The sequence below is a fragment of the Meleagris gallopavo genome, chromosome 5, assembly GCF_905368555.1.
Source record: "Meleagris gallopavo chromosome 5, MGAL_WU_HG_1.1, whole genome shotgun sequence".
NCBI classification, from domain to species: Eukaryota; Metazoa; Chordata; class Aves; order Galliformes; family Phasianidae; genus Meleagris; species Meleagris gallopavo.
In genome coordinates this window covers 48,213,722-48,228,560 of record NC_139408.1, presented here as the reverse complement: position 1 = coordinate 48,228,560, position 14,839 = coordinate 48,213,722, and the positions used below count along the sequence as shown (strand labels likewise).

General features: G+C 40.6%; 1 protein-coding gene across 7 annotated transcripts in view; it reads right to left on the bottom strand.

Annotated features, from left to right (window-relative positions):
* EVL (Enah/Vasp-like) overlaps window positions 1-14,839 on the bottom strand; it is a 129,212-nt gene that overhangs the window by 41,371 nt on the left and 73,002 nt on the right. For all 7 annotated transcript variants that reach the window (XM_085225622.1, XM_031553673.2, XM_085225624.1 and 4 more), the window contains exon 3: window positions 12,616-12,793. In XM_085225622.1, the coding sequence (XP_085081748.1) occupies window positions 12,616-12,793 (178 nt within the window). The remainder of the gene's footprint in view (window positions 1-12,615; window positions 12,794-14,839) is intronic.

Sequence of the window (14,839 nt, the reverse complement as noted above, 5' to 3'; positions counted from 1 at the left end):
CCAACTGGGTGATTTCTGGACACGGCAGTATACTCTGAAAAACGAAAACAAGGCAGCTTGGTGCTACATCTCAGGCTTATGATGTAATGAAAAGCCATCCAGGGGCGGTATCCATCCTGCTTGTATGGAAATCACTGTAATATATATCACTGCCAAATAAAATGCAGTTCCTGGTCTTAGAGCGATATTGCAGCAGATAGGAAAAAAAGGAATAGAATGCCAGCTAGCCTGAAGAGCAATGTATCTGTGTTTATTATTCAAGCTTTAGCCCTCAAGTCTAAATACTAAATTTAGAGCAATCAGAACAGTCAGAAAGATGAGGAATAAAATGATTCACATGAAGCACAAGCATGCTGTCCTTTGGATCCTTGCCTTTTTCCACTTCTTAAAGCCACCTTCTCACAACCCAAAGGTAATGCTTCATTTCTCTCCCAGAGTCCAGCAACCTGTCTGCACATTTTGGCCACATGTCCAGCATGCTCCCTCATCGTGCTGGGTGCCCATCCTGCAGCATTTTGCATGCTAATCCTTGCTAACCTTTGCATTAGATGTGCCATTCTCGTTAGCAGCAGCACTTAATGTGTTAGCAGGCTCTGGTGGACAACAAAAGGCTCCTTGCTCTTTTCCAGAATTCATTTGTCTTGCTGTTTTGCTGATTCAAAGCATTTTCTTTTGCATTTAGCAAGGCCCCTGTAAGATGATGCATGGAGCCCAAGTCCAGGGTCATTTATACTGTGGATGCTAATACTGATACACCAAAGAAGAAAGAAAAAAAATCTCATAAATTAAAATACTTGTTATTGCAGCCACAGCTAAAAGAAGTAAATGTAATAAATGAATAAATAAATATATTTTCTCCTGAATGATTACATGTGACAGAGGTAAAATAATCTTGTGCTAACTAGAAGCCAACTCAACTTGTGGTTCTGAAAAATACTTCTGCGGAATAAGCATAATTCCACATTTAAAAATACAACCCCTTTTCAAAGTAATGGTTGAAGCAATAGTCCAGAACTGCACAACCGTTGCATTTCAGGACAATCCCCATCCAGATGGGTCAACTTCTAACATATTCAGCCTTCTGAATACCTCTTGTCCCCCCATAAGCAGCAGTGTGTCAGTTGGGTACCTGCAGTCCTGCTCCTCACCCCACTATGCCACAGGAAGCAAGCTGCTTCACAAGAATGAACAATTCACACTTTGCAAGTTCAGGCAGTCACAGGAGATGCTAACTAATCTCAATGACTTGTGACCATGTGCATTTTTAAAAGTGTAACAAAAAGCCAAGGTACTCCACAGTCAACACTGACTAATGTCTGTGCTGAACAGCCAAGTAACACCACTGCAAACATGCACAAATGCTGACCAGCATGGTGTCACTTGCTGCCAAACCACTGTCACATGATGCCAGCACACCAGATGCCATGTGGTCAGCTATATGTGTATTTAAAACTATTCCTTGATAGCTCAGGGTAGAGTAATCTGGGGCACTTCCTGCCAGGTTCCACTACTTACACACTGTAGTTCAGTATTCAGAGTCTGAAGTCACCAACTGGAGCCCATGGGCACGGAAGATCAACAACTGAACCAACCTGGAGCAAGATCTTCACCTGCACTGGCCAAGAACACAGGATTTGCATAGATTTTTGACCGAAGCTTATCACAGTTGGCTTTGAGGATCCAGGCACTTCTGCAAAGATCAACAATGCCCTCAAACATCCACATTACCTGCTCACTCCTGCCTCTCCCATTCCTATCTCTTAAGACAAACAACATCAGATGTCCTCAGCTATCAAACTTCTAGATGACAAGCTTCCCAGCATGGTCATTGCACATACTGTCAGTTCAAATGCTAATATAACAATTGATTTATCCCTAACAACATTTTTATTCACAATAATGTTTCGTGTTTCTTGCAGAAAACCATTTACAGTGATTGCTGCTAATTTGCCTAGACAACATTACGCAAGAGAATATATACTTACAAGATGACAAATCATGGGTCGTTGTCACCTACTGCAAATAACTGTTTCCGAAATTCCTGCCTTACTACATACATTGAGGCCATATCTCCTGCACTGCCTCAACAGCTCAGAAGCCCAAGTGTGATGCAGCTTTACTGCTGCACCTCCTGTTTAACTCTTGCATTGATACTAGGAATCTGTTTCAGAAAAGCACCTCTAAGCCAGCTGCCTCTTGCAGCAGCACTCTGCCAATTTGCACAACACCACTAGAAAATGCAAATAATGAAATTTGTAATTCCCTACCTCTAATCCTCATTGCTTTGCTTAACATCAGAATGTCTTCCATACACGGAATGGTTGCCCAGAGAGGTGATGGATGCCCCATCCCTGGAGATGTGCAAGGTCAGGCTGGATGGGACTCTGAGTACCCTGCTCAAGCTGTAGGCATTCCTGTTCACTGCAGGGGAATTGGATTGGATCACGTTTAAGTGTCCTTTCCAACTCAAACAATTCTATGATTCTATCACTGTATGGTCTTATAGGGAGATAAGCACCTTCCCATTGTACAAGCACAATAGCTACACTGATATGCATTAAATATAATCATAGAACCATAGAATCATAAAATGGCCTGGGTTGAAAAGGACCACAATGATCATCCAGTTTCAACTCCCCTGCTATGTGCAGGGTCGCCAACCATCATCTGTGTATCTGTTGGCCAGACAGCAGTTGTTCACTAGACCTCTTTTGTCATTGGCCTCAAAGTCACAATCTTCCTGTGTGGAGTAGAAACAAAACTTATCCTTTCCACAGTTAAGAAGAGAACAAGATGGGCCTCTCAGGTGAGATTTAGTGAATACTGGAAAAGTGGGCTCTTTTAAGCACTCGTTTTTCTCCCTTTGCACAGAGGATAGGTCTGCATTAAAATAGAGCAAAAGAAGCACGGTAAATGACTACTGTTATTTCCCTTCTATTTAGGAAACAAAATAGGGCACATTTCTCCTTTACACTGCCATGCTCACGTTATCTGTCCCCAGCAGCATGCTGCATGGCACAGACAAGGATGCACACAGCTTTTCAGGCGATGCATTAACCACCAGAGGGAGTCCCTGGAAACCAGTAGTGAAGGAAACAGAATTAAAATTGATGTTTTACACGGTGCACTCCAGAATACTAATCAAGACTAACACATAAAGCAATCCATGCAAATCAGATTGACAGCGTTTGCTTTGCAGGGTTTGGCTTTTTGTCAGTAGAACTAGAGCAGATTTTTAAATGCAGCTCCCAGACATGAATCACGCTGACTTTGCTTCAGCTGTGCAGCCGAGCACGTACAATTGGAAAGGCTGCGTGCACTTTGTGAACCAAAATCACCTCTTTGCAGCTGACTTCCTTCCTGAACTACAGAACGATCTGAGCCTGTTCTATGTCACTGCAGCCATGGCTTGCTTCCCACCGTGCCACAGAGCTGGGCAGCTTGCTGAGCCACCTTCCTTCAACACTGCAGTCACCTCCAGGTGAGCTGATGTCTCCCTGCAGAGTGTAAAGAAATGTACACAATTACTGTTGCCCAGCTTAAAATCCCATTTTCGGATGGATCTCCTCATTGAGATTAACTGGAGAAATGACAGCTTTCCATCTCCACGTGAGTCCGAGGTGTTGTTTGCAGAATGCCATCCAACCTAGAAGTCCTGGCTTTCTGTCTCGGTGGAAAACAAGATGCTGGACGACTGCGCAGAGTCCTTTAAGAAGGCAATTAATAGAATTTGTGTGAGCTCCCTGGGGATTACCAGCCAGCAGCAGAAGCTGCTCTACATGCTGTGCTGGCGGCAACATATGGCGATGCACTCAGTGCTGTGAATTAAACAGCAGACTTTGCTCTCAGCTCAGCTTGCTGTCAGAGGGCTGCATGGCTCTGCCTGAACTCCTCAACTGTACTGCCCTGTGCTGTGGTCCTAAATGTTGTGTGCTCTGATCAGGAATGCATTTTTATTGAATGCTGTTCCTGAAAGAAACTGTGGTATGAAATGAAAGCATAATTTTTAAAAAAAATTATAACAGTATCAGTTTTATCTCAGTTACGTGTGAAAAATCCTCTTGGCCCAGAAACTTACTCCTATCCATATACTTGTGAATTTCTTACCAAGTTCATCTCTGTATAAAACACAACAATCTGCATGCACAAAGACCATCTGCTTGCAGAGCTCAGGCAGTCAGAGAAGTGATAACCTTATGAACACTGCTCATGTGAATGCACACACACACATGTATTCTTGTGAGTTCTCACTAACTGACCCAGAGAGATTCATGGAGTACCACTAGTAATACAGTTTATGTCCTTTCACTTCAAGTTCTATAGCTTATTATTAATTAAATCAGAAGTTTAATTATTCTAGTAATTACTAATTGATTATAGCTGTAATTAGAATTAATTATTCTATTAACTAGGAAGTTTTAAGTGGATGACAGCAAAGTTGTCATATACCAGAGAAGGGCTCTTCACAGTAATCTTTTACTAGTAAGTGAAAGAAAATGGAGAAAAAATAGGCCTTGTTTTGCCAAGAGAGGCCTGGTAGAAGCACCTAAAATGCATATCTAAATGTTCTATGGCATCAATGTCTTTTCCTTGTCTAAAAAGACAGCCTTGCTCAGATACAGAAGTCTGTATTACAGGTGTCTACACTTCCACTCCAGTTAATGGGAGAACTGCGGCCACGCAATTATTACTTGTTTGGAATGAGAGATAGCTAAGGAAGTTAAAGAATTATTGCAGAGAGACAGGATACTGTAGGAATTGGTACCAAGCTGGAAATTCAGAAAATCTACTAAATAAAGGGCTGCCAAATTTCTTGCCAGTTCATCAACTAATAAGCCAAAACCTACTGAAACCCCAATACATTTCTGTCTCTCACCTCAAGTTAATCACCTAGGTCACATAAATAAATTAGGTTCTTGGGTTTTTTTGTTTGTTTTTGTTTTTTTAAACACTAGAATTAAACATTATCGTAATTACAAGAATATCCCATTTTTGCAAGATGATTCAAAATGAATGGAATATGATATTCCTGTGCTAGGTATACTTAGATACCTATTAATGTGGTAGAATGTTGGAGATGTCATGCTAAGTACAGTAGCTTGGAAGTTTGAATAGTTTACTTTTCCAAAAATAGAGAGTACAGGAGCACAGCACTGTCTTAAAAATCAATCCTTTTTTGGTTATTCAAGTTAGGAATGCCTATCAGTTATCACTTCCTAAATCTGGATCTGTGTAACTACCATCAGAGCAGACTGCCTGGCCATTTTTTTCCTTTAAGAGTAAGACTATCTCTCACAGCATTTAAAATAACTTGTTTTCAATGTTGTTTTTGCTCTTTTCTTGTATTGAGAGCAATTTCACAGAAAATGCCCTTTCCAATATCTGGTTTTAAATTAGTGCGGAAGAGCGCAAAAGCAGCGGAGTGGGCTGTCAGTATACCTGCAGAGTTAAAGACAGCATCGTTGTTTTGAGTGGAATTGCAGCACCTCTAGCCCATGCTGGGTCTGAAGAAGAAGAAAAACCACCTTCCTCAAATGCAGTTCTTGTTCTGATAGGAATGGAGTTATATTAGAATGAAGCTATTTTAGAGACTATCCTAGGACACGAAAAAAATCAAAGCACTTTCAGAATGACAGAAAATGAACACAAAGCTGAAACTTTACTAAAAATATCAAATCTTTCCCAAGGGGCAATTTCTCTTTCACAGAAAGAAACATCCAATCAATCAATAAATGTCCTGTGATCTATTAGTGTTGAACAAAATAAAATGCACTCAATGTGCCAAAGCACAGCAAGGGAAAAGGTAAATAGGAAAAAACACTGTTTTCATCACAAAACACTATTTTTCCTTGCATAACCTAGTAAAGTCTAGAACAGGACACATCAGGAAAAGAGTGCACTCAGGCTGGGATCCTGCAAGGGACTGAGAGCTGACATCTACCATCCTCCAGCATTTCATTACATCCCACAATGCTGTCCTATACCAAAGCCATGCTTAGCATAGGAGGAGCAGACATATTCCTCCTTTTACCACGTCATCCCTCATGAGAGGAGGGAGAGTGATGCAGTGCTGCTTCTGAGTAGGGCATTTCCAATTGCAAGGCAGCTTTCGCATTTGGGTGGCTCAAGGCTAAGCACCTGTCATGGCCATTGCTTGGCACAGGGCACAGTGTGTCAATAGTCCAGGCTAACCCCAAAACAGAGCCTTTGCTAGTGGGGAGGATAAAGAGGCTGCTAAGCAAGGAAACATCCTACAAATGGTCTCCAAAAGAACAATGCCCAAAATTTGGCCTATACTGCTTGAAGGTAAAACGTTGGACTTCTCAAATTCTTGATATAATTTTATTTTCGAAACTAATATATTCATCTGCCACTTACTAGAGTCTAGTAAAAAAGCCACATTACATCTTTTACCACTGAGCCCTGGGAACTTTGCTAGTTTTGCACCAGTTTCCGAAAAGCAAGGGTTTGAGGGCAATGGTGCTAACAAATATCGCTAGCAGGACTCTCTCCTCTCAACATGCACAAGTTTCCTTTAAATCTCTCAACAGTTTTCTCCCCACACAGTTTCCTTCCTGAAGTGGTTTTCATTTGGTGCTGAAGATTTCAGTACAGCAAAAACATCAGTGAGAGCCTCAAGAGCCGTTAGACTTGTTATGGTATTCAAAGAACAGAGGCACCTCTTATTGCTCAAGAAGGGTGAGGGCAGCTGCATTGCTCTATGCAAGGATAGGAGAATCCTGCAGAAAGCAACTAAGACATTTGCAAGCAACATGCTATGGGGCTTTATTGGCATAACACTGGAAGAACATTTCACTGCCCAGGAAAACGTTCTGCTGTAGATGCCTATCATTAGGGGATTTAAAAGCTGAAGAGATAATGCCTACTTCTTATCAGCAGAATAACTAAACAACGGTTTGTAATTCCAGACAGATGAATTTTAGCAATGATATTTACAGTTGTAATGCTGGAAGCAGTCTCTAAGTTCAGTTTATCTGTCATGAGTAAAGGAATCCACTTCCTGTGCTCCAATCAGCTAGAGTCAACCTAACAGGGGAGATTAATGAGTCCTATTTGCCACTTCTTCCAGCTGGAATAACTTCTTCCAGCTCTGGATGAACTGTAAAGGTAGCATTTAACACACCAATGCATGTCAACTTTTCTTGTAATGATTTTAAACACATTTCTCTTAATGTGGGTTAAACTTCTAAAAATTCATAGAATCATAGAATATCCTGAGTTAGAGGAGACCCACAAAGATCACCGAGTCCAACCTCTGGCTCTACCCAAAAGCTCTCCAAATTCAGAGCACTGGACCACCACTGGCTGCTCAAGAAGATTCACACTTGTTTGCTGTGTAACACTTAACTTTACCCAGTCCAGAAATGATCATCTGAAGGAATCTATTCCTTTAATAAGCAATAGTCTACAAGATTATTTATCCCAGGTAGATTTTTCCAGAATAGTTCCAGTGATAAAGCTACATAGCAGATGAAAGGAAAAAGGTCATCATCTCACTTGAATTTTCTTTCTCTCGTTATTGACTTAATTTAGCACAGTAAGTTTGATTAGAAATTGCCTCATCTGCAGTGCATTTCTGAGCAGCTGAAGCTAACACTGAAACCGGAGAAAGCATGAGGCTGGAAAAATTGTGGAATTTTTTTTATCTAAACCTTTCTTTAGTGCTTATGGAAGATGTTAGTTGGGTAAGATTTATTCCCTCAGGAAAGATTTATTTTTTCATGAACAAAAAACTTTTTGTATTTTTAAGATGCACCCAATTAACCATTGCCTGTGACTTTCTATTTTTGTTAGCATTGGGCATCTAACCACGTGGATCATATTTACACTAGTTAAGTTTTAAAATTTTGTTATTTACAAGTTCTAATTGCCTGCATCATAAATAGGAACAACTTCTAGGATTATTCAGTTATGACCTGCAGCAGAACAGCATGCTCACAGTCCAGCAATGCCAACATTATATGAGGTTGCATCAGTCCTTAGATGCTATTAGCACACTTAAAAGTACAAGGTGCACCAAATACACCTTTTAACATTTTCTGATCTGCACCAATACACCTTATAATGTGGGAAAGCAGCCTGCAGCATGGAACGTGAAGCACCTTGCATCGGGCACAAATGCCTTTATACCAGAAGGGCTTTGGAACCAGCTAGCTGCAAATGGTGATTGCACTCTGTGGTGGGTCCTCTCCATTATTGATGAGTTATTTTATGTATTATGTAGCACTGTAATGAAGATGTAGTCTTTTGTCTTCTCACACCGGGTCCTCTGTGGTGCTGGGATGTCTTGGGGCAATATTATCATATGAAACAGTCACTGCATTGTAGAAGATGAATACAGCTGACTGACTTTCCCAGTTAAACTTTAGTGCCACCGAAATATCAACAAAGATGCAGTACTAGCTGGAAAAATTCTAATAAAAAAAAATTGCATGATCTTTTATGTGAAATCTGATGTCCCATCACCACCACGCACATCCCATGCTGACAGAAACACTACAAATACTTTGGGCATCCAAACAGTAGAGAGAACTTATACTACATACTCACAGTTTATTGTTTGATAAATCAATGCTTCCCTCTGTTTCTACCCTTATTTTGAAGGATTTAAAGTACTTTATAAGCAGCTTCCATCCAACAGTAGAGAAATAGTTCACTTCTGAATGAGGATATGAGTGGAACAACTGAAGGAATTGAAAAAGAACTCAAACTGAAAAATGTAGTCAAATCCAACTCATGGGAATGGAAACCAGAGAAACATATTGCAAGTAGTCCACAGTGGTGGAGAAGAAAAGCCAGCAGACCTCCAGGTCAGAAGAAAAGGAGTGAGGAAGAACCCTCCTGACTGCCCCAACACTCTCCCTGCAGAGGTCAAGTTGGACCTGTGCAGCTCCGTGCTAGAAAGCACAGAGCTGTGACCCACATCTGTATTGTGCAGTCTGTAAGACATTTATATGTCTTATACAACAAAAAAAGGCTTTTGTACAAGAAAATTTCTTTTCCATGCTTTCCTCCAACTTCTCCCTACTTAGTCAAATAAGGCATCTGACCTCTTGAACAAGCTCTGCAACATTATCCTCTGCATAAGGCTTTCCAATACATGACAGTTACATTCAGAACAAATGATGCTTTTGTACTGTATGTCAACAATACCAGTTCAAGTCCCCACAACAAAGACATCAAAAGAAAAGCAAAAAAAATCCATAATATTAACATTGATTATGCAGTATGCAGCCTACTGGAAAGTGCTGCTTATGTCAGATTCACCATTCTTCTCCAAGGGGTACCAAGTCTTCAAACCATAGAAATCCAAGACGCTTACTGATATTTTCACCTCATGGCCTGCTCCAATAGCCATGTTATGCTATCATCTGTCACTGCATTTGTTAAATCTAAGAGGATGTAAGCCCTGAAAAACACAAACCCTGTCTGCTTAGCAGACATCAAACAGCCTGCGAGCATTATCCATGCAAAATACAGGGAAAGAAAGGATGCTGCTCTGTCCCCAGTGAAATCCAGCTGCCAGTGAAAAGTGGGCCAGAGATACTTCTTGCATCAAGTAATTTACACCAGTGAACAGGCCTGCCTTCACAGAGTGGACTCCCATGGAAAAGAAAATAATAACAGGAAGGCATTTGTCATACTAATGGCCTTAAATATGACACCATTAAACAACCATAAGCAGGAGATGAGCAAGTCAGTGCTATCATTTGCTCTCATTTCGCGGGTTGGCTCAGAACCAACTCTGCATTTTTTTTATTTTAAAAGAGGACAGATTAAAGAGACATGCAAGGAAATCAAAGTAATTGGGCATATAGACAAGCTAGCAGGTGAACAGTTGCGATTCAGTGAGACAGCTGTCTAAAGGAACAATGATACACATTTGTATTACTACTTTCTTCTTATTTTATCTCATTTTTATTGTTCCAAACAGAATCATTAGCATCCCTACACAGCACACGACTGAGATGAATACTGCATTCAGTTCCTGCACTTTCTTTCTTTACCGCACCCAAGGACACAGCTCCTATCGCATCACTGAGAAACTATGGCTTTTCTCCCAGCTTTCCCAGACTATGAGCCATCAGATTCCTGGGAGGAATCCTTCCCTTGGGATCATCTCAACACCCAGCCTAGATTAACATAGGCTTGTGAGTCAGCAGCTAGATTTAGGATCTGATTCAGCCCAATTAACCTTAGGCACTGAAAAAAGCACTTGGCTTAGCATTCACCCATGCTTCATGCAACCAGTACAGAACAGAGATGGGCTCTTGTGGTGAATGAGACTCTCAGGAAGGAGTGGGACAACACAGTGATTCTCAACTCTCGTTCATAACTGTATATTCATTTGAAATGACTCATTCATTCCAAAGTCAGCACTGCCTAGACATTATCTCCAACTCCCCCAAACATGGCCTGCTACCATTTTTTAAAATTCAAATTCAGCATAATGAGCTGCTCAAAATAAAACCCACGCCACTGCTTTATGAGCAGACTTTTTTCCCAAAGTCAGTCTAGCTACAATACCCTGACTCCACGTCTGCTGAAGGTATGATACAGCCTCAAAGTTTCTGCTGTAATCTAACATTTCAGTCTCTACAAGTGGGCAGTGAACTGAAGGGAGACGGAAATCAAAACCAGAGTCCAGTGGCTGGCAGATCTGCACTGCCTAAATACTGCAACGTCTCAGTGGGGATATATGAAACAAGGAAACAATAGAAATAATACGTCCAAAGCAGCACAAATAGCATATCTCAAATTTACAGCTAGCAGATTGCTATGGTAGGCAGCTTTAATGATGAATGTGCCAGAGGGAACCTCTGTTTAACTCTGGTTATGGCTGAGTATTTTATTAGTGTGTGAACAGTTTAATGCGTACAAATGCACTCCTCAAAGTGGGATTCTGTCTCCTGAAGCACAAGATACTATAGTACACAAATGCATGGATATAATAAAGACTTTTTTTTTCCTAATGATTTTTATGGCAGAGGTCATGCCTGAAAACATATACAAATACATGTGTCTGCATGAATTCCTGTTTGGATTAATTCATGCTCATAAATATGAGCAATATCCAATACAAGCGTGGCCAGAGCAGATCTGAAAATACGTCTTGGACTTTATACCCGTTATGCACTTTTGCTGTCAAGTCTCAAATTTCTAGACGAGTACACTTTAAGATAGCTTCTTTCATTTCAGTGTAAGAGCAAAACATTCTCATCTTGAAACTCATGCTTCCTCAGGGTGTTCCTCTTGAACAACCTCAAAATAATGCAAAAAACCTACCTCCACAAGGGGAGGAGACAGACAGACAAAAAAAAAATTAAACTGGAGAGCCTTTGCAAGAAAGGCACTCAATATAGATGCTAAGCCAATCAGAGCCTCAAGACCATAAGCAAATCATCCAAAATTCTGTGTTTAATCTGGTGGTCTAAAAGGGTTGAGGATACATGAGTGATCTTTAGCAGCCAAACAGCTCTGCACTCTTTAGATACACGTATGCTTAGGATTGGCATTGTTGGACAGATTTACTCCTGAAATTCTCCTGCTGTGGCACAACTAGAGCTAAAAAAGGCATCTGAAAAAGAACTTTTATAAGTGTACTTACTAGTAATATGTATTTGTGCATGGAAGGTTGTCGGAAGACAAGAACGGTTAACACATCAAGGATATCTATAAGCACAGAAACTGGTATAATGTGGACAATTTGCTCTGCCTCCTCTGTAGTGCTGCTACCTCATCTTAAAGAATACTGCTGCTAAAATGGGATGGCAGCAAATGATGTTACCCTTGAATCACTGTGTTCTCAAAAGGAAAACAGGGCTGTGGTGTACATTTTTCATGAAAAAAAGGCACCACACGAGGACCGCTTTCTGTTCTCAACTCATAAAATTCAGAGAGATCCTATGCATGTAACTGAGAGCAGTGCTTAAATCCATCATCACAGACCAGAATCGGATTTCCACTGAAAAACCAGGATGTCAACTTGGGCCTCTGCAAGCTGCTGCAGCGACAATTTCACAGAACTGTAAACTTCACCACAAACCTCAGATACAGTGAATATAATACTTATGAATAACATCAATCAATGCCCAGAGTATAAGACTTTTGCATTAAATAACTAAGATGTCACATACTCAGAATGAGCCAAAAGAGCCATCAGATGCAGCTGACACCTGATGTACTGGAAATAAAAGTTCTGTATTCCTCCTAACAAGCTTTTAGAAGTTGTTAATTTTACACTAGCTTCTGCTTATTTAACATTATATTCTGCCATCTTACATGTAATAATGCACACAAATCAACATTTCAGGCTACCTGCCTGCTGAGGTATTCTCAAATAGCCATTGATTTCCTATTGTGAATTAAGGTACCGTGTAGAATTGGAAGGAAAGACAATAAAACTTGAAAGCACGTACAATTCATACCACATCAAATGCTGACCTAAAGGTTGTCTAGCAGAGGCCAACCTTTTTTTTTTCTAAGATAATGTGTTTTATAATGACATGACATACAATGCAACTGCAGTAGGTATGATAAAGCATTACAGAAACACCACAGATTAATAAAAGAGCACGGCGGCTGCTAATTTACCTCCATCTTGTGAATTCATTATATTCAGGGCAAACAGCATTGCATTGGAGAATGTAGTAGCCTCTTCTTTGCTTGCAAAATTCAAGCCATAGACTTGCCGTGCATCGCGCCATTGATGAAAGGTAGGTGTTGCTTGATTGTACTTCAGTCCTTTCACAATTGAGTAATTAATCACTACCTGTGATATGAAAGAGAGGGGCAAAGATTAAACAGAATTCTGTCTTGAGTGGGAGGGGGGAAAAAACCCTTTGGTGAAGGTTAATTAAACCGATAGCGACATTCCTATGCCAGCTCCTCCACGGCCATACAGTAAGGCAGCACACATCTGGACGACAGAAGACCCATATATGTGAGTTAGTCTTACAACAGTTCATACCAAACCTGGGGGCTTGTGAGCTAATCTTCCAAGCTCTATTACCTGCTCGTGTTTTCTACAGCAACTCCACAGGATACAGTTGTGCATATATTGCAGAGATGTCACAAACCAGATCCAGCAGTTATTGCAGCCTTTTGGGGGATAAGCATGCACACTTGTCAGAAAAGGGGACAAACAGAGCTCTTGGCACTGGCCCTCCGTTACAGCAGATAAATGTTTTACTCATTGCACTAGTTCTGGTTTTTCTCTCTTCCTCTATGCCAGCTTCTTACATTAAGATTTTTTTTTTTTTTTTTTGTCTAGAACTAGACAGGCAATGACAAATCCAACTAAATATTCCCTCCCCGAGCTCCTCCCTTCCTCTACATGCTATAATTTCCAGGTAAGGGGTGGCTGCAGTAGAAGGGTGTTTCTGTATGTTTTGATTTAATCTGCCAGATACAATGCCCTATTTATCCTTGGGCAGGGCATATGGGATATCCAGCTGGAATCCAACCAAAGACATCCAAAGCTAACACCCAGCACTCTCACAATATCCATCTGTGGCTCAACAAAGGCACTCTGTTGTGGCTCAAATTTAAGAAACAAAATGAAATGTCAATAAATGGGATCACCAGCTATCCTCATAAACAGGTACAGTGCAGCTGAAGACAGAGAAGGAGAAGGAAATGAAGACTGGTTTCATCGACCAGCAGAGGCTGGGGCAGAGGAGAACCACAGACACAGAAACTTAAAATTATGAACAGAGAAAGACTGAAATTCTTCTTCCTTTAACTCTTCACTGCGAGTTTATCTTAAAAGCTGAAACATGGCACATGTATGACTTTTTTTTTTTTCTTTTCCAATCCGTTTTAGTATTTTCTACCCTGAAATAAAATAGTCTTGTTGCTGATATAAATGCCGGCACTGTTCTCTATTCTGTTAAATTCCGGATTTCAGTCATACTGTATGGCAAGGAGTTTCACAGGCTGATTCTGCATAGTCTTTAACGTTCCTACTACTTTAATATTAAAAAAAGTTTAGTCTCTTTTCTATCCAGTACACTTCAACATTTCACTTCAGTTTCAAGTGTAAACTCTCTGGAGCATGCATGGATCTATAAAAAAGCTCAAAACCAAGAAGCCTTTCCTTTGATTGCAGTCTGCAGGCTACTGAGGCTACTGAGTTATAAATTATCAGCAGTGAAGATGGTGGTATTTGATAGAATTCACAGTAACAGGGCTAGAACGGTTTGGAGGCACCTCAGAAACCCAACACAACTGGTCTTGGTTGCATAACCACCACAAAGATCATGGGCAGAGTTCCCACATGAGTCTTAGAGCCCATACTCCTGTTGATCAAACCAGAAAAGGACACATATTTGTTTCTCCAGAGCATGAAATGATGCAGAAGTCTGTTATCAGCTTGCTTCCTATTGTGCTTCCAGCACTAAAACTTTCATGGGCAGCAGTCAGGGGTTTGTTAAAACATGGAAGTTGTGGTAAGCAGCTACAAACTACCACAACTGAGGCCAAACCTGACCAATTTTCAGGTGTCAATTAATCAATTAATTGGTTATTAATTAAAAAAAATTAATATGAAAATATTATTAAAAAAAAAAAGTGGTCTACTTTATATCTCAAGAATTCTGTCCCCATTTCAGGTTTGGCTTAGGCTGAAATATAAGAAGCCCCACCTTCCCCAGAGTCCTGTTTTTACACTTGCTTCTTAACCACATCAATGCACAAAGCCTTCAGGAGATGTGATTCACTTTCGACTCGCACTTTCCTCCCTACCTGTGTGTTCAGCACATGCATTTTGGCAGTGAGATCAGGCTGAACTGAAATCACTTGATGTAAAATCACCATT